At 29.3% G+C, this 25,006-nt stretch overlaps 1 protein-coding gene across 1 annotated transcript; it reads right to left on the bottom strand.

Annotated features, from left to right (window-relative positions):
- Positions 1-310: 310 nt before the first annotated feature.
- Positions 311-5,353, bottom strand: LOC114165085 (xanthotoxin 5-hydroxylase CYP82C4-like). The gene is made up of 3 exons (XM_028049737.1): positions 4,678-5,353; positions 3,354-3,693; positions 311-1,000 (listed from the first exon to the last, which is right to left on the bottom strand). Exons 1-3 carry the CDS (start codon positions 5,277-5,279, stop codon positions 362-364), a joined length of 1,581 nt encoding a protein of 526 aa, XP_027905538.1. The 5' UTR covers positions 5,280-5,353; the 3' UTR covers positions 311-361.
- Between the last annotated feature and the right edge of the window lie 19,653 nt (positions 5,354-25,006).

Raw genomic sequence — 25,006 nt, 5'->3', positions numbered from 1 at the left:
CCAATGGATGCAAACATTGTTGGAAGCCTCACTTCGATGAGAGACAAGATCAATTTATAATATATAAATGGGTGTAAACTTTACCTTACAAGTCAACTTTATAAGGTTGGATTAGACTTAAAATTTCCATTTTAACAAGGTATCAGAGTTCTACTTAAAGCCTCTTATAGCACAATTTAATTTTTAGTTTGTTGGGTATATTATTTAACTCATTATCTCGTCGTTGTCAGACCACCTATTTGTCTAATCTCACACAAGATATCTATATGTCTAAAGTTTCACATCAAGTGAAAATAAGTGATGTAAAACTGATATTATGATATATTATGACACACGAAGGTTGATATTCCAAATGTTCTGGCTACAATTTGTCTGAGTTATAAAACTGATTAGGTAACCTAGAGCTCAAGAGAATCTGCAAAGGGTTGATCTTGGGCAAGGTGATGCCCAACCCTTCTTCCAAATCAACAGGTTCATCCACAGGCACCTCCAAACGAAAGGCCTGAAGCAAACGAGCAATCGTAATGAGAGTAACCTGTGTTGCAAAAGTTGAACCAGGGCAAGCCCTTCTCCCTGACCCAAAGGGCAAATACTCAAAATGCTGATGACCTTCATCAACAACTTCTCCATTCTCATTCACAAACCTCTCCGGTGAAAACTTCTCAGCCTCCGACCAGACACTAGGATCTCTGTGAAGCTTCCACACGTTCGCAAACACACGTGTGCCTTTGGGTACATGATACCCTTGAATGTAGCAGTCTTGTGTAGCCTCGTGGGGCACCAGCAGAGGCCCTGGAGGGTATAGCCTCAGCGTTTCCTTCACGATTGCTTGCAGATAAATTAGGTTTTTTATGTCAGTTGCTTCCACCTTTCTCTCCCTTCCCACTTCGTCTTCAATCTCTTCCTGTGCTCGCTGCAACACCTCTGGGTTCTTCACCAACATCGTCAGTATCCATGTCATTGCGGTTGATGTCGTGTCTGATCCCGCTAACATCAGATTCTAAATATGCAAATTCACTTCCTCAGAAGAAATATTATTCAAAATATATTTAATTGGTACTTTTTACTAATACAAGTCAATAGAAGTATTATTTTCACTTGTTGAATCATTTGACTGTGTCTAAGGGTTTATAATTTTAGACTATATTCTTTAGATAATATAATAAAAATATAATTTATTATATATATATATATATATATATATATATATATATATATATTAATGTTAATATTTTATACATGTAGCATATTTTTGAAAGAAAATATAAAATAAAATTAAAACAGGTTAATGGGCTGGTGAACCAGCTCCTTTACTTGTTTGTTAAATGACTTTGGGACAATTACTTCCTGCACCCGTCAATTTCTTCTCCCACCCAAAAATAAAAAAGATTAAGATTTTTTTTTTAACTTTATAATCTAAAAAATTTTTGACTTACAAACTATATTAGGAAATATATTTTGTGATAAATAATTTTTAAATTATACAATCCAAAAGTGATTTTTAATTTTTGGAAATAATTTCCGTATAATTTGAAAAAAAAAACGGAATTATTTTTTATGAGGGCTGGAGTGATAATTTTTTAACTTTATAATCTAAAAAATTTTTGACTTACAAACTATATTAGGAAATATATTTTGTGATAAATAATTTTTAAATTATACAATCCAAAAGTGATTTTTAATTTTTGGAAATAATTTCCGTATAATTTGAAAAAAAAAAACGGAATTATTTTTTATGAGGGCTGGAGTGATAAATTTATGAAGGTGAAAGAACCTATCTTGTTAAATTCCTTTTCTATTCATTTTCGGAATTTAGTGGGGCAGGTCTTTTCTCTACTAAATACACTTTACACCCACTACTAAAATCTTTTCATTCCAGGCAAAGAAAATTTTCCCATTACTTGTTTTCTTTCTTGAGAAAGTACTCTACCATGAAACATTAATCATTAGTGATAAAATTATCTATTTATAATACTTATTTTAAAATCTTATACATAGTAATTTGTACTTATATAAGAGTGCAAAATCTACATGTTCAATGTTTTAATAGGTGAGTTATGTATAACTATTACCCTATATTTTATTTTATTACTAATCAATTTTAGTGAAGAAAAAAAAACAGTCACTGTATTAATTAATTTAAATATTAATTTATAAATAAAAAGTTATTGATAACTAAAATAGTTTCTAAATTGGTCTCTAAATTAATCATTATAATGAATTGGTCTTTAAATTGGTTACTGATATTAGTTACCAAGATTTTAACTACAAAATAAATTAGTTTTTAAATTTGTATTTAAATTGGTCACTAATAGGACAAATCTAGAAACCAATTCTTTTAGTAGCTAAAATCTTGGTAGCTAATGTTAATGACTAATTTAGAGATTAATTCACCATACTAACCAATTTAGGGATCAATTTAGAAACTATTTTTGTTACTAATAATTTTCAGTTTATAAATTGGTATCTAAATTGGTCACTATAGTGACTAATTATTTTTTATTCCTAAAATTGGTCACTTATAAGAGAGTTTATTGTAGAGTTAGACTTATGTATATTAAACCAATTTTGTTTTTCTCTTCCATTTGCTTTAAAAATATGTGAAAACATTTTGTCAGAAAGTTAAGAAAAAAACTGTTTCTTTCCGTATCTAATAGGGATGACAATATGGGTTTGGCTCGGTGGGTCGACCCACAAGTCCGCCAAAAATATGCAAGACGGGTCGAGATAATGAACCTATAGGCCTGCCAAAGCTCGACCCGCATAACCCTCACACGGGTTGGCTTGCGACCCATATAACTTAACACCTCTCACCCTAACTTAGTAGCAAGTTCATGTTTTGATGTTGTTTATTAGACTTGTTTTGATGATCAAAGACTTGTTTTATTGGACTATTATAATGTTGTTAATGCTCTAGGACTTGGTTTATTTGAATGTCTTGATGCTCCTAATATTAAATTTATGATGTTCTAAATATTATGGACTATTTTGATTTGTTATATTGGACTATTTCCATGCTTCAAGTTTGTTTTATTGGACTGTCTTGATACTTCAAATATTAAGTCAAGATGTCCAAATATACTGGCCAGCTCGTAAGCCTACAAGTATGCGGGACAAATCACCGTTTTTAAGACCACAACTTCTTTGCTGGATGGGTCAACCTAGCCCACAATGCGCGGACTTAATGCGGGCCAAGTTATAACGGCTTGGTCCAACCCGCATTGTCATCCTTAGTATCTAACTTAGGTAGTGTTTTCAGGATAAAAATTAAAATGAATAATTTATTAGAAAACAAACTATAATAGATTATAGAGACAGAAAAAAAAAACCCTAATTAGTTATAAAAGGCTTACCGCAACATTAGCTTTGATGATAGTATCACGGTCATGATGAGAGAGAGGATCATCTTGAATAGCAGAGAGCATTACATCAATGAAATCATGTTTCTCCAATGACTTGTTATTGAGGGAATCAATTTTCTTATGTTCTTCAACCCAACCTCCCACAAGGTTGTCCAAATCTTTTGCAATTCGTTTCATGGATTTCAGCACTTTCCCTTGCACCCCAAACCATCCAAGAACAGGAATCAAATCTGAGGGAACAAACTCCCCAGATATATGCATGAACTCCTTTATAAGTTTCACAATACCATGTGCTTCTACATCATCCACATCTTCCAAATAACTGAAATACCTGTCCCCCAACATGCCATTCTCAATTTCTTTCTAAAAGTTTTTTTCTAGAAAAAGTTTAGTGAAAATTTCAACTCAACTCATAACATAAGGGTTTAATAAGTCTGGTTTCTTTATTTTCTTATTACTATTTTGAATATTGTTCGGTCTAACCATTATAAGAAATAGACTTAAACCTAATATTTTAAGTCTACAAAATCGACTTCAAAAAAGGTTTACATTCACCTAAATATAATTCAAACTTGTCTTAAATATATATATATATATATATATATATATATATATATATATATATATATATATATTTCTAAGATAATATTTTAAATTAATTTAATATTATTTATATTAAAAAACTAACTTTAAACTTAATTCAACACTTTAATATTTATAAGATGAAATTAATATTCTTATATATTTTAAATTTATCTTATATATTTTAAATTTGTCGTATCTATGATTAATTAAACTAAATAAATGTAAACTTTTCTATATGAAATTACACATGAACTTTTCTATAAGTTTCATGAAATTTTTTATTCATGCCCGTTTGAATAAGGTAATTTTGAATGATTTATGTAGTTTCTTATTCATGTCCCATGTATTAACAGGAAAAATATTACTATGAATTTAACGAAAAAAAATATCATTATTAAAAAAAAATCTTAAATAATAATTAATTCTAATAAAAAAATATACTTAAAAATAAATTTAGAGACTAAATTTTTTAATAGTCAAAATCTTGATATTAATGTTTGTAACTAATTTAAATAATAATTCATAATTTTAATTAATAATTATTATTTTTATTTATAAATTATTATTTAAATTGATCTCGGTAATAATTAATTATTTTTAGTCATCAAAATTAGTTATTATTTAGATATTAATTTTCTTGTAATGTAAAATTCGTGTTTAAGAGGATCGGAATCAAAATGAAAAAGTCAAACCTATGAGCAGAAGATAAGAAACAATTTTCCAAACATACCTTTTCCCAGCGATCATCTTGGTGACGATGTTGAAGCTCAAGCGTTCCATCCACTCACTTATAGTGACTTTAACATCAGTTTTACCTCCAACATACATCCCGAGATCCTTCACCAAAGTATCAATCTCAGACTCATAAACATGCCTCAGGAATTCGAGGCGGCGAGCAGAGAGCAATTCAAGCATGATGAGCTTTCTGATCTTGATCCAGTACGCGCCATAAGGCGCAAATCCAAACCCTGCAAAATTGTAACCAAGAAGCACACCATGGCTACTCTTAGGGCGTGAGGCCAGGACCTTATCAAGGGTCGTGAAGCACTCTTTTATGGCCTCTTGGTTGCAGATCACAAGCGCAGGGTATGCCCCTAGACGGATTCCAAAGATGGGGCCATATTTGTCGGCCAAAGCAGCAAAGGTCCTAGCGAGGGGTGTCTGGGCACCTAACAGGTGGAGGTGACCAATCAAAGGTAGGGCACCCGAGGGTTCTGGGGGTTCTCTACCCTTCGTTTTGTGACCACCCTTTTGCTTCCTGCATGTGTTGTAGAGAAGAATTATGGTTATGGCTATCACTACCACAAGTGCTGGTTGTGAAAGGGAGTCCATGGTGTGGAACTTCAACTGGTGTGAAAAGATTTAAGATAAGATTAGATGAGTCACATAAGATAGTGTTCAGGTTTGTTTCAGTGAAAATGTATTACAATAATACTACCACTTTGCATAATTAAATTGTCTGTGTCAATTACAAGTACTTCAATATTTTGGACTAATTAAGACTTTTTTTTTTTGGGAATTAGTTATATATAAAATTCTTCATCCTCTCCCATAAACTATATATATTCAAGATTGATTTTTAATTTTTTTTAATTTTCATAATTAATTATACACTTTCAAAGTGAAGTAACTGATGGATTATTTTTCTCATTTAACATTAGTCTTATATACATAAATTATTTGACACTTTTGAAAAATCTTAAAATAATATATATAGGTCTTTTATCTTATGTATTGTTTAATTTTTATTATTTTACGCAATATGTAGCATTGACTCACACTTTATTCCAAATAGTAACTGGAAAATTGATGTGCTATAACTAAATTCACAAGAAAAGTGAGAGGAAAACGACAGGAATATCATATTGGACTTTTGGCAATGACTTGTTCCTACTTGGATGTAACTTGTAATCAATGAGAGACATGACTTTAAGAAATGTGGAGGAGAAAAAAAAAGATTATATCCGAAGACTTTTTGACTTTTAAGCTGAATTTAATTTAATCAAAGTTAATGACGAAGTAATCATCAAACCAACTACCAAAGATATTATGAAATTTGCAATACTTTTTCTATCCTTTGATGAGAAATTGAACTTTGTGTTCTTAGAGAAACTCCAATTGCTTATCTATTATCACTATATTGAAAGTTTTATGAGCTTTACATATATTTATGATTTTGAAACCAATTTATCATTTCCTTAACCTATATATGGGTTTGTTTTAATTATGATATGTTAACTTTGTTACATCTTGTAACAATTGTTACACAATTGGTTCAAGAATTAATGTTAGATAAGAGATTGTTGGAAGTTCGACTTTATCAATGCTGAAAGTAGATTCTTTGAAACTTTTAGGTTAAATCATGTCTTTGATCCAAATTTTCATAGCAAAATATCGATTTGGTCCCTATTTTGGAAAATTTGATGAAATCAAGCTATTTTCGTTAGTGGTGCAGTAACATCGTTAAAGGGGTGTCACGTGTCAGTTCTTGGATTTTTTGAACTTTTTTTTTAATTATTTTTTAAAATTTTTTAAAAAAATTAAAAATTTACCACGTGTCAAGCTGACATCGTGCCACATGACAGTGACAATGTGATGTGACAGTGATAGTGTCATATGTCACTATTATGTGATATGTCATTTCCTCATTCTCAATTTAGTCCATGTATTTTTACTTTTGTCTCCATTTAGTCCCATTTTTTGTAAAAATTGTGCAATTTCGTCCCTCACCAAATTGAAACAAAAATTATTTTTTACATAAATGTTGTAAGGTCCACTTATTTTCAGCCTCATCTGTTGGGCCTAGCCTCATCTGTTGGGCCTAAGGGCCAGCCCATAGGGTGCCCCCAAAGACTCACTTTCGTCTCTTGGTTTCCCATTCTGCAAACACTTGCAAAACAACTCACTTCCCATTTCTCTTTTCTCTAACAGAGAGCTTTGTTAGGGTTTGATCAAGGCTCTTCTTCCAGGTAGCTAAGCTCCGTTTACTCCACGTAAGTTAATCCCCAACTGGTACTTTCACTTCCCTAGCTCTATTGTCGTAGTTCCGACTAAGGTTATCTTGTAATCTCGTTTTTGGTTCTGGTGTCAGTAATTTCAGCTCGCATCAGTTCCTGGAGCTGTAGTAATCCTCCATTTTGTGTGCTTGTGCCTTCCGCTAGCATCTGTCCAGGTAAGGGAAGCTATGGCTTACTTGTTTAATTTGATTTTTGCTTGCCTTTCCACTGTTTCACGATTTCATGGCTTGTGTGCTACTGTTAATGTATGGAATGCCTTGTTATGTTGTTCGGGAGTGTATGAATGTCTGATGCAGGAAGAACAGTGGCGAGATCTGATGTTTTCGCCTAAACGAGCCTATCTTGCCTAGGCGAGACTAGTAGAAACAGATACAGGTTCATACTCGAGCTCTCGCTCAAGCGGAGAGCTCTCGTTTTGAGCGAGATCTCGTGGGAGCTTGAGGTGTGTCGTTGCAGTCGTAGCCCAGGCGAGGAACCTCACCTTTGGGCGACGGGTGGTCTCGCTCAAGCGAGGAGGGCTCGCCTAAGCGAGAACTCGCAAAATCAACAGAGCCTTCTGCTGGTAGTCTCGCCTAAGCGAGGGCTTGTAGCTTAAGTGAAATACCCATTTTGCCTGAACGAGGGTCCATGGCTTGAGCGAGACTGGTGCAAGGATTTGCTTGGTGGATGTTCTTCCCTCTGTTTTTGGTTGGTGATCACTTGTATGATTGTATTACTCTGTTAAAGCATGATTTGGGTGAATATGCATGAGTAAAATGGTTTATGGGTTGTAATTGATAAGTTTGACAATGATCTTGGCATGTGACATGTATGGGATGGTTGGTTATAAAAGTGACATGGAATTGGTATGAACAATGATTTTATATTGGTTGATGAAACATGAGGTTGGTGTGGTCAGGACGTAATTCCACGATAGTTTCGTGATGGTGCATCATTGGTCAGGACGTAATTCCATGAATCTCTAGGTGAGATCTCATGGTGGTGCCTCATTGGTCAGGACGTAATTCCACGAAGTGCCTCATGGTCAGAACCTAATTCCATGACCCCTGTTAGTGGAAGCTCATGGTGGCGCCTCATACTTAGGACGTAATTCCACGAAGTTCGTGGTGGTGCCTCATTATATAATTTAGTAAGGATTCAAGGTAAGGATTTCATCCTGACACTCTAAAGAGTCAGTTAGTCTCACGTAGACCTTACTGACTCAAGTGGTAAGAATAGCAGAAGGCCTTAGATCTTTGAAGGCTAACCTTGTGAGTGGTAGGGTGAAACCCAATGGCAATTGGCTCTGCAGAGCAGTAGAGGCAACCATAAGTGCAAGCATTCGGTGAATCCCACTAATTATATGTATCCGGATAAGCATGCCTGCGTCTTAGTGTATTGTTTGCGAGTCATCACATGATTGGTTGATGTAAAAAACAATACAAGAACCAAAATAAATAGAAATTCAATTGAGTAAAAAACAATACAAGAACCAAAATAAATCAAATACTTAAATATATAAATTAAATTACTAATTACTAATTAAACCAATAAATAAACATAGTAACAAATTTCATTAGTATGCAGAAATATTCTTCTGTTCCCTTAGGATTTGTTAAGTTGTTTATACTGCAAATTTCATGCTTAGAAGCACTGAAAACCATTTTAGATTCATCATATATTTTTCCATGTGCATCCTTAACCATTTCATCATATTTGGACTCTTTGTTCTCTTTCGACAACAAAGAATTACTGTTTTGAAATGTTCCTTTGTTTGAGAATGTAAGCAAGTTGTTTACAACTTTTCTTACAATGTGTGCTTCCTTATCAAAATTATGTTCATAGGAGTTCTTTCTTCATCCATGGCACTAGAGTAGTTTGTATCATTGTCATCGCCTTGATCAAATTTTTTTATCAACATGCTCAACATCTTATTTAGGAATACATTATCTTTAATGGTACACCAAATTAAAGCATTAAATGGGATGTATCGAATCTATCGGGGAAATCACAGAAGTTACAAAAAGAAGCAATACATTTCTACCTCAACACTGTAACAACTGATCAACATCCTGGTCTAGTTGATTATCCACTGAAATAATTCATTTAAGTTTAAAAGAAGGTAATTAGTTTTCATTAAGAATAAGGTGAAATGTATTTAGGAGATGAAGGCATACTAGTTTGCATTGTACCTCCATCTCTTACTATAAGCATAACATCTATTAGGTCCTAAACAACTTCCATTTAGGTTTTGACAAGGTAATATATTCATTGATATTGTGGTATAACTTTTTCTAGTCACATTTATTGACACATTGGTAAGGTGTATCAAAGGGATAAATTCAAATATAGCCACTTTGGGGAAGCATAATGTAAGTGACCAATTCAAGTTGCACTATTGGTTTGACATTGGTTTCTATCCATAGAAGTGCACATGTATGGACTTTTCAATCAATGCATCCATCTCATCCATTGTATAGACACAATATTTCTCTTTTTGTTTTCATGATTCTAAGAAAAAGTTCTTAAATTTTGTTTGGCAATTCGTGTCGGATTGATAACAAGTATGAATTTTTCTTCTTGTTTGCTCTTATTTCTTTTCAACTTAAGGTCATGGTATCATTAGAATATGCTAAGTACCCAATAGACGATACATTGATTAGACACTATAAAAATTTGAAAAGTATAAATTGTGATTATGCATTTGTTTATCTAATGTGTTCATGAATATTAAGTACGTTGTATAAAAAGTACAATTGGTACAAAACAAATGAAATATGAAGATTTAACTATACAAGTTTGAAAATGAAGATTAGACGAGCTTAGTCGAAGATGTTGACTAGCCAAGACAAAGTGAAAAAGCTTCATTACATAACTAAGGTCATAAGACTAGTCATTAGATGACTAAGGTAACTCGAATTAACTAGACGAGTAAATTTGAACAAAAAAATATTGTTGACCAGACGTGTATGAATATGATGAATAAATGAGTCAACTTGAGTTGACCAAACTACTCAAGAAAGTCAACTAGTCATCAAATGATACAAGAATTAAGTTTGACACTAAATGAAATTTCAATGTTGAAAAGGAAGTTTGAATCAATAAGAAGAATATCAAGATCCTCATTATGCAAATCAAGAATTAGAAAAAATCTTTTTGATTAAAGAAAAAGAATATTTGAAGATGGTCAATGTTGATTGAATATCCAATTGAAGAAGAATAATGTATAAAGAATATCTACGTTGATTAAAGATTGAAAATATTGATATAATATTTTCATAAAATTTGTCTTGGACCATACTATTATGATTAAGTAAAGTTATTTATCGTTTATTTGTAGTTTGTCATTCTAATCTAGCATATGATTCTCGTATGATTTTCCATAGAAAGCCTACATCAAATTTGAAGGACATGATGCAAGTGTAAGATATACAAATTTGTAATTTAATTAAGAATGATATTCATGGTATTGTACCACGCCTTACTTATTTCTTGATGTTTTTTTATCTTTTTTCTACTATGAATACATAATAAGATGGGTGGACATCACACCAATCACTTTAAGACTATATGGTGGATCTTGTTTTAGGTAATTAGAATCAATCTTCACCATATTTTTTGTTCCTATTTTGTCGTTGCAGCGTAATAGACAACAAGACAAATATTAATGTGGGTATTATATGATTTATAAAATGTTTAAAATGTATAAACACTTAAGATGTTTTCTTTTCTTTTATTGAAACCATGTACTGATAAGCTCTAGATCTTTTCTTCACTCAACGTGCTTTTGTTTCTACTTAGCACCTTTATTATTTTTTCTGTTTGTTTGTTGCTCTCCCTTGTTTATATACCCCTTTTCTGCTTAGTTGTACCACAACTTTTCCATAATCAAGAAACCTCTTTTTCTTCTTCCCTCTCTCCTCTTGTACCCTCTTCTTTCACTCGTGTTTTCGTGTTCTTGCTTTTTTCTCTCGTGCATGATCAATATGTTTTAATGGTATCAAAGCCAACTTTTGATCTAGGGACCTGTGGGTTATGGGCCCACTACGCTCTTTGGGTTGTTGCCTTCTTCTTGCTTCCATGGCTACTACAAATGATGACAATTCTACAGAAACGACTATCTCTAATTGTCTCTACTTCCACCCCAAGAAAACCTTATGATCTCTTTGGTCTTCCCCATTCTTGACGCCATCAGTTTCCATTCATGGAGCCGCTCCATGGTCACAACCCTATCAACCAAGAACAAATTTGAATTCATCATGGGATTAGTACCACAACCAATCAAGACTCATTCTTTTTTCCAATCTTGGTACCGCTACAATAGTATGGTGTTATCTTCGCTTATACACTCGGTCTCCCATTCAATACGTGAAAGCATTATATGGATGTATTAGGCTATTAATGTTTGGAATGACTTAAAGAACACATTTGCTAAAGGTGAATTAACCTATATATTTGAATTGCATATGGATGTTGCTACCCTTTTGCAAGATCTTATTTTCATTAAATTACGAGAAAGTCATTTAAAAGTGTCACACGTGTCAAAATTTGAATTTGTCACATATTAAAATTTTGGTTATATGTCATATATTAAAATTTTGGTTATCTTTTATTTAAAATGTATCATGTGTCAAAATTAGAGAAATTTCAAAAATAAAAAATGTCTAAAATTTTAACAGATGTGAGACTTCATATGGTATTAATGTCAATTTAACATAACAAACCACATTTTTTTTATAAAAGTAGAAAGTCTATTAACTAAAAAACAAATATAAGAAGTAAAATGAATAAAAAACATAAATATAATAATCAAATTACTGATTAAACTAAGTCGTATTTATTTAATACTATTGCTTGGCAACTATTTTATGATTACTTTGTTTTTTGTTCACACCGGAGATTGAATGCATTTGTAGAGGTATTATTCATATTTCCACTACTTGGAACATTTGTTTTGTTGCAAGTTATCACAATAATTGATCCAAGTCTAGAATGTAGTGTGTGTCTCTACTGTTCAACTCTTCCACTATTAGTAAAATTATGTGTATGTTCTTTGAGAGAGAATTAATGACATTAATGGTGTTGTCAGTTTTGATTTATTTGCTAGTTTAATTATACTAAAATTTTAATACATTGATTTTAATATACTAAAATTTTAAATATATTTTAAAATATTAAAATCAGTATATCAGTATTTTGAACGTACAATAGATAAATATCACCAGAAACTCAGCTTCAGATTTAAAGTCATCATTGTCGAGTCCAAATTCTCAAATAGATAGAGATTTTGAAGAACAAAAATCAACCTGAAATAATACAGAGCTAAAAAAACAACAATTTGATCCTGAATATGATAAATGAACAACCACAACTATGAAGAAGAGCAAGAGTTAATTGAGTCTATATTAATAAAGGAGAAATATCCAATTTCATTTATTTTATACATGTTTTTTTTCTCTGAATCATTTATTGTCAGCAATCATATTATTTTATAGAGGCTCTCATGGGTCTTTCTTCCTGCACCTCCAAAATTTCTTCTACACCTCCAAACTTTCTTTAAATTCCTATAAAACCCTTTGACCATTTAACAAACTCCGCAGACACCACACCCCCCAAAATTATGTAGACTTCCGGAAGTCAAAATATGTGACTTCCGGAAGTCAAAAATCATCACCGGAAGTCGACTTCCGAAAATAAAAAATCATCACTGGAAGTCGACTTCCGAAAATAAAAATCATCACCAGAAGTCAAAAATCATCACCAAAAGTCGACTTCCGAAAATAAAAAATCATCACCGGAAGTCGACTTCCGAAAGTCAAAAAATATTACGGAAGTCGACTTCCGTAGATAAAAAAATTTACATATTTTATTTTATTTAATTTTTTAAAAAACGTATACAAAATTATAAAACATTTAAACTTAAAAAAATTACTTTAAAAAATAGTAATAAATAAATAAAATTACTAAATAAAAATTGAAAAAAAATTAAATAAAAAATTAAATTTAAATAATAAAACTTTAAATAATTTAAAATATATATATATATATATATATATATATATATATATATATATATAACCGGAAGTCAGACTTCCGTATAAATATATGGATACGGAAGTCGACTTCCGATATATATATATATATTTATTATTTTTTTAATTAAGGTTTTATTATTTTAATTTAAACTATATTTTAATTTTATTTATTTTATTGATATTATAATATTTATTTTATTTATATATTTTATGTGTATTATTTTATATTTTCATATTTCTTCATATATACTTTTTAAAAATATTAATATTTGTATATATAAATTTATTTTTATTTAATATATTAAAAATAAATATAAAAATAAAAATAAGTAAAATTAAAATAATATTAAACTTTAAATTAAAAAACAAAAAAATAATAAAAATTTATTCTACTTCATTTAATTTTATTTAATATTTAAATTCATTTTAAAATAATAAAAATTTAAATTGAAAAAATAAAATGAAAATATATATACAAATATATATATATATATATATATATATATATATATATTTGTTTTTTTTAAATAATAAAACTTTAAATTAAAAAAAATAAAAAATATATATATAATTGAAAAAATTTTAAAAATTTGATTAAAATAAAATATTTTAATTTTAAAAAAATTAAGAAATTCAAATAATAAAAATTAAAAATAATAGATATTATGATAATATAAATAAAATAAATAAAATTAAAAATAATTTAATTTAAAATAGAAACTTAAACTTAAAAATAGAAAAAATATATATATATATATATATATATATACATATATACGGAAGTCGGACTTCCGTATATATATATAAACGGAAGTCAAAAATCCGTTTATATATATATACGGAAGTCGACTTCCGTATATATATATATATTTATATATATATATATATATATATATATATATATATATATATATATATATATATATATCTTTTTTTTTAATTTTTTTTAAATTTTTTTGTTATTTATTGTTTTATTTTTTAAAGTAATTTTTTTAAAATTTATATGTTTTTATAATTTTTAATACTTGTTTTTTAAAATTTTAAATAAAATAAAAGTTAGAAAATATAAATTTTTAAAAAAGTTAAAAATATTTAAAATTGATTTAATTTTACTTACGGAAGTCGACTTCCGTAATGTTTTTTGATTTTCGGAAGTCGACTTCCGGTAATGTTTTTTTATTTTCAGAAGTCGACTTCCGGTAATGATTTTTTACTTCCGGAAGTTGACATCCGGTGATATATTTTGACTTCCGGAAGTCATATATTTTGACTTCCGAAAGTATTTTTGGGGGTGTGATGTCCGTGAGTTTCCTTAAATGGTCAAAGGGTATTTTGGGAATTTGAAAAAAATTTGGAGGTGCAGAAGAAATGTTTGGAGGTGTAGGAAGAAAGACCCGGCTCTCATAGCACGTTAAGGCCCATAAAATATTGGGTGAAGGCCATAACTGGTTTTTTATTTGGGGGTTTCTTCCTGCACCCCCAATATTTCTTCTGCACCCAAAGATTCATGCTCTTCCGGTTATGCCCTTGAAAAATTAAATAAAAAAAATTAATTAGGTAGATGTAATAATTAAACAATTATGAAGTGGCAGAGGTAGTTGGCTGTCTAAATTAATTGACAGTAGTATTTATATGTACCCATGCACCCCCTCTTCTTTCACTTTCACCTCCACTATAAAAGAAGAACTTTCGTTGCTGGCTTCAGGGTCCACTCGTATTTCACCATTTGCTTCATTTCTTCTCAGAGAAAAGATACGCATTACAAGATAAGTTTATATTTGAGGTGAAATAAAAAAAACTCAGATGGGTTTTTAATGTTCTACGCATGTGTTACATATGCCATTTTTCATTTGTTCATTTACGGAAGTCGACTTCCGGAAGACAAGTGGATTTCTGCGGAAGTGAAGTTATTTTTTTCCATATACAAAAGTCGACTTCCGGAACAAAAATGAAAAAGTTTCAACTTCCAGAAATGAACATCCAGAAGTGTATGTGTAAAACGGAAGTGGACTTCCGATAGTAGGATGCTTTCTCTTTTCACTTCTGTAGTAGGATGCTTTCTCTTTTCATTTTCCACTTTGGTAGAACGCTTTCTCTTTTCTTTTTCCACATTTTCCACTTCCATAGCATGCTTTCTCTTTTTTTTTTCATTTTTTCCACTTCCGTAAGATGCTTCCTGGTAGATAGACTAAGTGTTTTTTTTATTTAGTTTTATTTTGTTATTTTGTTAAGGTTTGAATAATAACTTATGTTTTATTTATTATTTATTTTTATTTAATTTTTATTTACATGAATATTTATTTTTTGTTTATATATTTTTTGTTGTTATATTTTTGTGTGTTTTAATTATTATATATTTAAGTTTACTTTGCTTGTTTGTTTTATATTTTTGAATGAATATTTTTATTTTTTATTGATTTAATTTTATTTATTTTTAATTTTTTTATGGTTTACTGTTTATGTATGTTTTTATTTTTTTATATTTATTTTATTGTTGGAGGAATATTTTAATTTTGTTTTTATATCTTTTTATTTTGTAAAAAGTGTTATTGATTACTAATGTTAGATTATAGGTGGTTAAAGTTATTTAAGATAGACGATCTCCCTTTAACTTTCATAGAATCATAAGTAAATTTGAGTTTCATACAAATAATTATTTAAGATTATATTTACTCATCAATAGGATTAATTAAAATTAAATTATTCAAAATCGTAAATAATTAAAATTTTAATTATTCTAAATTATAATTAATTAAAATTAAAATTAATGAATATCAAAAGTTATTTACATTAAAATTAAGTAAAAAAAATTACAACATGTTTACGGAAGTCGCCACGTGCTTACGGAAGTCGACTTCCGGTGATAATTTTTGCACACCTACGGAAGTCCACTTCCGGGCACAACATGGAAGTCACGCCTCATACAAAAGGCACGCCTCCTACTAAAGTCACGCTTCCTATGAAAGTCACACCTTCTACGGAAGTCACGCGTCCTACGAAAGTCACTATATCACTCATATCTTCTTACGGAAGTCACTTCCACTTATGTAAGTCATTTTCAACTATGGAAGTCAAAAACTACAATCACGAAAGTCAGTTTTAATTATGGAAGTCGACTTCCGGTATTGATGGCTTACGGAAGTCAACTTCCGTAAGTGTCATTTTCATGTTATTCATGGTGATCTACGAAAGTCCACTTCTGAAACTTGTTTTTGTCTATGGAACTCCACTTCCGTCATTTTATGGCTTACGGAAGTTGACTTCCAAAATTATATCATTTGCGGAAGTCGACTTCCGGTTTGTGGTTTACGTTTTTCACTCACATATCTATGTTCCAAAAAATGTTTATACCTATAGATGCAGCAAAGATGGCAGCAAAAATACAAAAAATTAAAAACTATAAAGGGAGGGATATCATTACCAAATAATGTTGAGGAATGATAAAGGGAGAAGGGAGAGCAGAGCAAAAAACATAAAGGAGGAGTGTTGCTTGAGGGACGACCTTAGAGAGTGAAACAGAGGGGGATTTGGGGGATGAGGTGAGGAGGCGACTAGATTTAGATTAAAAGAGAGTGATGAATAGTTTTCATTAAATAAGAAAGAAAAATGAGAAAAGTGATTGATTTAAAATTTTAAAATGGTCAAAGGGTAATTTTAGATTTTAAGTAAAATTTGGAGGTGCATGAAGAAAACCCTTTTTATTTATACCACCCAATTTAGACCTGACCTCCGTGCATTTCTTCCCTGCACCTCAAAAAATGATAAAATTACTTATTTACCTTTATCTTCTTCCTTCTCTTCACCGCGGCACCCCTTACCCCGTTTTTCAACCTTCATCACATCCCTTCTTCTTTCTGCATATCTACTCTTCCCCTTTTTTCTAGAAATAGGTGTAATTCAAAATATATTTTTTATTTTATATTTTTAAAAATACAATCTAAAATATAATTTTTATATTTCGAGTATACATTCCAAAATATTAAATTAAATATATATTTTAAATTATAAAATCTGAAATACAAAAAAGTTATTCTGAAATACATAATCCGAAGTATAAATTTTATATCTCAGAATGTATAATTTGGAATGAATTTACTTCTGGATTGTACTTTCATATACATTTCTTAATTTTACATTTGAAAATGTTTATGAATTGTATATTTCGAAACTTAAAATGAAAAAAAAAGAAGATAAAATTGAATTTTTTTTTGAATATAAGGAGGTAGAATAAAATTATGGAAGTGCAGGAAGAAACTGCTCTCAAATTATCTTACATCAACTAAGGAAAATATCCTATCTTTATATAGTTATTGGCTGAGTTTCATGCATCGCCATTCATCTATTTATCATATATCTATATATTTTATGTATAAAAAAGGAAGAATGAGCACACAGATAGGATAAAAAAGAAGAAGCTACTACAATTCAGAATACTGAAGGAGAAAACAACTTACAAAAAGGACATAAAATATTGAAGCCTAATGACAGAATAAGGATGAGGACCAAAAACGTAAGCAAGCTGGTTGTAAGTTTTTGATTTAGTGTAGGCACTCAGCTCAAAGATGTTATGATGGCAACCGTAGAGATAACTTTCAGCAATAAAATGTCTAAATTATTGAAAAGGCTAACTAGGTAGATTGAGTGTAGTAGGCATCGGGTATCGCAATGATCTTCATTACACACATTAGAAATTACCAATTTAACCAATTTTGATAAATTCATTGTAAACTTGGAACAAAAAAGAGTGTTCTTGTAACTTCTTCTGGGGATTAGTTGGCATTCCTTGCAGGCATGCAGTGACAACCATCTATTATGCCAGTTTTAACCCTGAAAAATATGTGCATAATTATTATAGTAGGGACATGTATAATGTTTGGTATTCTTAAGAAATCTCAACTATCAATGGTGAATTAATGTGGTCAAAACCAACAAATTATGAACAAGTGTTTCCTTCAAAATTTAAAAGTGAACTTGTTAGGTCTTAAAATTTGCGAAAAAGAGAACCTTTTGAAAAAAATAGCACAAAATTAAAGAAAAAGACGACCCCATACCGGTACAAGAGATATGGCAACCAAAGACACAATGTGAGAAAATGCCATATCTCTCCCCTTAACACACTGGTTAGCAAAAGTCAACTTCATTTTAGTAAGTTTGAATTAAGTTTGATTTCATTTTAGTAATATTATATTATTATTTGTGAATTGAATTAAGTTTATCTTTTAACTATTGAGAAAGTGAAGAAATCAAGGTTTCAAGCATGTCAACCTCCAACAATTGAATTTGCAAGAATATAAATTTTAGAATGCTACATTTTTTTTAATTATTTGATTTCAAGAGTGTCTATTCTGTTAATTTTTTGTTTAAAGCTTAAATGACACATCTTTTAGTATACTTAAGTAATTATGGTTTCATATGTTTAATTAAATTAGAATCATTGTACTTTTTTATTATGTCCAAATTTCAATGTTGTTGGTTATTGAATCGTAAACTGTATATCGATAAAAATATAATTCGATAGTTAAAACTATATAAAGTGAACTTTAACATAAATTAAGTGTACAAAATTTAATTTGAATTTAATTCTTACAAAATATATATATATATATATATATATATATATATATATATATATATATATATATATATATATATATATATATATTTATTTATTGGGTGGTTATGAAATTAGACTATACTTATATAAAATTATAAAATTATAAAATCATAAATTATAAAATTATAATTTATAAGAGTTTTAAATAATAAAATTATATAAGATAATAACTTAATAAATGATATGGAAAAATAATAATTATGTCAGTCATTTAATCACCGATGTCACTTAATTAACGGAACAATCTAGCAATAAAGATTTAATTGAAAAAAATATATATTTAATATTCGATATTCATTAGGAACAGTTAAAATTCCAAATTTAAAACACGATCATAACTATTTATGTTTCTTTATCACTGTAATTTATATTATCATGTTATTATTTTTAAACAGTGTCAATAATTAATTTAATGGATCCACTTCTTCTAACAAGATTCAGACTATATTAAAGAAATTAAAATAACGTTTGAATACTGAACTTCCTAAAAATTTGAAAGAATAATAAGTTTCTTTCCTATCTCATTTTATTTAATCTAAATGTTTATTTGGGTTTTGTATTAAATGGTGAGCCCACTCTCTAGACTCCGGTTGTCACCCACCTATCAAAGATAGGCCCAATCGAGTTGTTAAGAATTAAATTTAGTTCGATCGTGAAAGGAAGTTAAGAAAACAGGAAATAAAAGGAAAAGAAAACAACAACAATTAAACATATATCTTTTAAGAAAATAAATTTTCAAAAATTATTATTTAAAAATTTAAACTTAAATTTTTAATTATTTTTTAAAATAAGGAACGACTGGTAGAGTTTTGAAATCTTCATCCCCAGTTTGATGTAGACTTGAGTTCACCTTATTTGGTTATTATTGTGTAAGAAAAAACAAAATTAAATATAATGATAAAACCTAAACGAACCAAGATATGGTTGCGCACACTTAACGTCGTTGAAAATAACTGTCTGGAACCCAACAACTAAGAATTTGTCTTCACTTGTGTTGTAGTCTTTAAGAGATGTTGTAGTCACTGTACTGAAGAGACTTGATCGTAATCAATTATTTACTCGTGAATCATATTTACATTAACTATAAGAATAAAATTTTATAAAATATTTACTTATGAATTACAATCGACTTATACATGAATTAATTTGTAAATTTTTTTTTATATTTTCTTCTTCAAAATCTTAATTTTACCTTTTATATATCTATATATATATATATATATATATATATATATATATATATATATATATATATATATAAGTTGATTTAATTTATAAAGAAGGTGATCGTATTTTTTCTTCTATTTTTCTGATTTCTATATTTGACTTTCATACCACTTGTCACTTTTCCTTTTGAATTTTGTGTAAATCTTCATAAACCTAACGAGCAATTTATCTTAGGTTTAATTACTCGAATGATACCCACTTTGGTAGAGGTGTGTCAATCTGGTACCCGCTTTTAAAAAAATATCAATTGCATCCCAACTTTTGAAAAAGGTGCTTCAATTAGGTCCTTTTCAGATGGAGTTGATTAACACCGTTAATGACGTGTCACGTGTCAGTTTGTGATTTTTTAATTTTTTTTAATTTTTTGAAAAAAAATTAAAATGCCACATGTCAGGTCCTTGTGTGTGCCACGTGGCATTGCAATGTCACGTGTCGGTATCACTATGAGATGTCATTGTGTTGATTTCGATTTAGTCTCCATATATATCTTTTGTTTTAATTTAGTACCTACTTACGTGTATCTGATTCACTTTTGACCTAATTTTTTTAATAATTAAAATTCATTTTTTATAAAATTAAAAGTAATTAAGTATAAAATTTTTACAAAAATTAAGTATTTGATATTTATATTAAAATTTAGTGGTAAAAGTCATTTTATTAAGTCATTTTTAATAAAAAAAATTAGTATAACATTCATACAAATAGAAATTTTGGTTTAAAATTAGTAAGAGAAAATATTGTTCTATTTTGAAAAAAAAATAATTAACAAAACATGAGTACTTAATAAAAAAGTAATTAATAAAGTAATATGTTAAAAAATTGTTTTTAATAAAAAAATATTAGTATAAATTTATACAAATAATAAATTTGGTATGAAATTGAGAGAAACAATATAAATATTAGTACTTAATTTAAAAATAGTTATACTTAATTAGTTTTAATCTTATAAAACATGGATTACAAAAATATTTTAATTATTAAAAAATTGGGACAAAATTGAATCAAATACACATAAGTAAATACTAAATTGAAATAAAAGGACTAAATCAAAATCAACACAATGACATCTGATATTGACACTGACACATGGCATTGCAATACCACGTGGCACTGACAATGCCACGTGGCACACATAGGGACTTGACACATGGCATTTTTAATTTTTTTTCAAAAAATAAAAAAAAACTACAGACTGACACATAGCACGTCGTTAACGGCGTTAGTCAACTCCATCTGAAAGGGACCTACTTGAAGCACTTTTTCAAAAGTTAGGATGCAATTGAATTTTTTTTAAAAGTGAATACCAGATTGACACACTTACCAAAGTGAGTACCATTGGAGTAATTAAACATTTATCTTAATCATGACTATTTTGATGTGGTGGCTTTGATTAAGTTTTAAGTTAAAGATAAAAATTAGTTATTAAGAAAATAAGTATAATTTGTCTCTCAATTTTCATTGTATTTAGCTTAAATTCTTCTTTTAAGCGAAAGAAAATGTTTGGTTTATTTTTTTTTCAAATAAAATATATTATTAGTTTTCTTAAAATAATTATTTATAAAATAGAAATACTTTCTTAAATTAATTTAATTTACAAAATGGTTTAAATGATAATAAAAAGTTTACACAACAAGCATTCAAATTTGAATTGAAATAATTACACTGATATTTTTCTATGATTTATTATTTTGATTTTATATTTGAAATTATATAATTGCAATAATATTCTTATTGTAATTTTAACAGGAATTAATAATTTCCGAAAATATATGTGAACTATTTATTTTATTTGAAGTTGGCATCATTTCAAGTATATATATTGTTAATTTCTTTGATATTAATAGTTATTAGTGTAAAAAAATATTGTATGATGACCTATATATGACAACGTTTATAATGAGATCACTATTGAAATTTGGATAGTGACTTTTGTACAATTAATATAAACAATACGACGAAGATTTTAAAAACAAATTGCGATCTTGCATACAAACACAAAGATGATTGTAAAGTAACCATCATTATATGGTCCTTATACTCCGAATATAGGTCGAAAAAATAGTTTCATTTTTGTATCTTATTTTTGTGTGCCCTTCTTTGTACCTCTTACATGTACATCTTCATTTTTTTTCTTTCTTGTTGTCCAGTGGCATCATCCTAGTGTCAAAATGAGTTCACCTGTGTTATGATCGAAATTAGTTAAAAATAATCAACTCAGTTTAATTCACTTTTAAGGTAAATTAGAAATTTTGTGACTGACTTAATCAATTATGAATTGATGGATTACGTAGACTAACTCATTAGGCATGTTTTGTTCTATTAATTTTTGAATTTGGATTCTTTATTAAATATTTTGCATTGTCATGTGTTGTATATTCAAAATACGTTTATAAACATTGTTTTTTTTTTATATTTTAAAATATTTTACAATCCTTTTTAATATAACAATATCGACGTTTTCGATTGTTGATAAGAGATAAAAGAACTAGAAACAAATTTGGACTTCTTATTTTTATATATTTATTATAGTTTAATCAAAGTGGATCAACCCCACTCATCTATTTAAAAAAGTATAATCAAAGTTTTTATCTGTTTCAACAAACAATATCATAAATATAATAAGTAAACATCAAAATATCAATTTATATAATTAGACAAACAAATAAATAAAACATCCAAATTGTTCAAACATTGTTGAATAACATTCTATTTTTTAAAAAGATCAAATTGTCAATCTACATAAACAATTATAATAAAAAAAAAGTGATGAAAACATGATTAAAACATCACAAAGTTATTGTTAGTTGGTTACAGGTCAACCCCTCTCCAATCCAACTTAAAATCATGGTTAATTCAATTAGATATCAAGTTTGAACCCATTTGACATCTCAAACGCTAGATATATCTCTACTCCATCTTATGTCACTGCCGCCTATACCAATATCTCTATTTTTGGGTTTCTCTTATGCACTATATTTTTTGCTTTGCTAATTGTTAATTTTGCAAATTCAGTTCATATTATGCTTTGTATAGATTTTTTATGGCTAAATTAGTCTTTTGTGATAGGAATAAAATATATAAGATACAATAATACAAATCATATTCAAGTATGAGTTAAAAATTGTGTACCTGGAAGTAATGAAGGATCCATGGAAGCACGTGGTATGAGATGCTACTGTTCTCTTTCTGATAGGTATTCTAAAACGTAAGAGTGTTTTACATTCTCCCACTTGGATAACATTAATAAATTAATTAATTATATCAATTGCCAAATAAGTACAAATACCAATTAAGAAATATAAACATGAATCACAAAGATAATATCCGATAGGGATACTTCCCATATGCTTAGAGTTCTTAAATAATGGATAATATAAAATAAAACAAACATAATAAATATGTGATCCCAAAATGGTTCATAAATTCTATGTGTAGAAAGAGAAAGAGATGTAATGAAACTGACGTCATTGACAAATTTACATCTCATGAAAACCATAATAATATAAAGTCTAAATTTCAGACTCCCACTAACCCAATACATCAAAAAGACTTAACCACACCCATATGAGTTACATGATTTTGAAAAACTCCAACAGATAAGCCTTTAGTTAGTGGGTTTGCTAACATATTTTTTGTAGCAGTATGCTCAATCTGAGTTTGATAATCCAAAAATTTCTCTCTAACAAACAAAAATTTTATATCAAAATGCTTTGAGCGAGTAGAACTTCTGTTGTTTTGAGATAAATGGACGACAACAGCGTTGTCACAATATATCACAAGTGGCCTAGAAATACTTTCAACAATTTGAAAGCCAGAAATCAATTTTTTAAGCCACACAGCTTGACAAGTAGCTTCATAACAAGCAACATACTTTGCCTCCATAGTGGAAGTAGTTGTAAGAGTTTGTTTAACACTCTCCCAAAAAATGGCTCCTCCTGCCATCATAAAAATAAAGTCAGAAGTAGACTTTCGGTCGTCAGGGCAACCAGCAAAATCAGAATCAGAATAACCAATGACCTGAAGTTGATCACACTTCTTAAAGGTCAACATATGATCCTTAGTTCGCTGCAAATATCTAAAGACCTTTTTAACAACTTTCCAATGATCCAAACCTGGATCACTCAAGTATCTCCCTAAAGTATTAACAAGAAAAGCAATATCGGGACGAGTACAAACTTGAGGATACATTAAACTACCAACAGCGAAAGCATATGGGATTTTTTTCATTTCAACTCTGTCATTATCATTTTGAGGACACTGAGATTTTGAGAGTTTGTCACCTTTTTTAACAAGTGCTGCACATGAGGAGCAAGAATGCATGTTAAACCTCTTAAGGACTTTATCAATGTATCCTCTTTGAGACAAACCAAGAATGTCACGTGACCTGTCACAAGAGATCTGAATGCCCAGAACAACAGAAGCATCACTAAGGTCCTTCATATCAAAGTGGTTATTTAGTATAAATTTTGTCTCAGTCAAAAGTTCAACATTGCTACTAGCAAGAAGAATATTATCAACATATAAGACAAGAATGATGAAATGGCTCCCATTTTTCTTCAAGTAAATGCATTGATCTGAGGCATTTTCCTTGAAGCCAAAAGAAGTGACCACTTGATCAAATTTCAAATACCATTGCCTAGAAGCTTGTCTTAGTCCATAAATAGACTTCTTCAACCTGCAAACCAAATGCTCCTTACCCTTTTTAGCAAAGCCATCAGGTTGAACCATATAAACTTCTTCAAATAAATCTCCATTCAGAAAAGCTGTTTTGACATCCATTTGAGGAAGCTCCAAATCAAAATGAGCTATTAAAGCCACAACAACACGAAAAGCATCCTTAGTAGAGACCGGTGAGAAAGTCTCTTTATAATCAATGCCATCCTTCTGACTATAGCCTTTTGCTACAAGTCTGGCTTTATACCTCTCAACTTTTCCATCTGAACTACGCTTAGTCTTGAAGACCTATTTACACTCAACTGGTTTACAACCTAGTGGCAAATCCACAAGATCCCAAACATCTTTATGGGCCATAGAAGCTAACTCATCATGCATAGCATTTAACAAATCATCACCATGAGAACTAGAAATAACTTCTTCAAAAGTAGTAGGATCATCAACATTATGTAGATAATATTCATGCTCTTGAAGATACACAAGATAATCATCAGGTATAGAAGACTTGCGTAC

This window comes from Vigna unguiculata, chromosome 10, assembly GCF_004118075.2.
Source record: "Vigna unguiculata cultivar IT97K-499-35 chromosome 10, ASM411807v1, whole genome shotgun sequence".
Taxonomy (NCBI): domain Eukaryota; kingdom Viridiplantae; phylum Streptophyta; class Magnoliopsida; order Fabales; family Fabaceae; genus Vigna; species Vigna unguiculata.
Note: the sequence above shows the minus strand (reverse complement) of the source record. Positions and strands in the feature narration are given on the sequence as shown.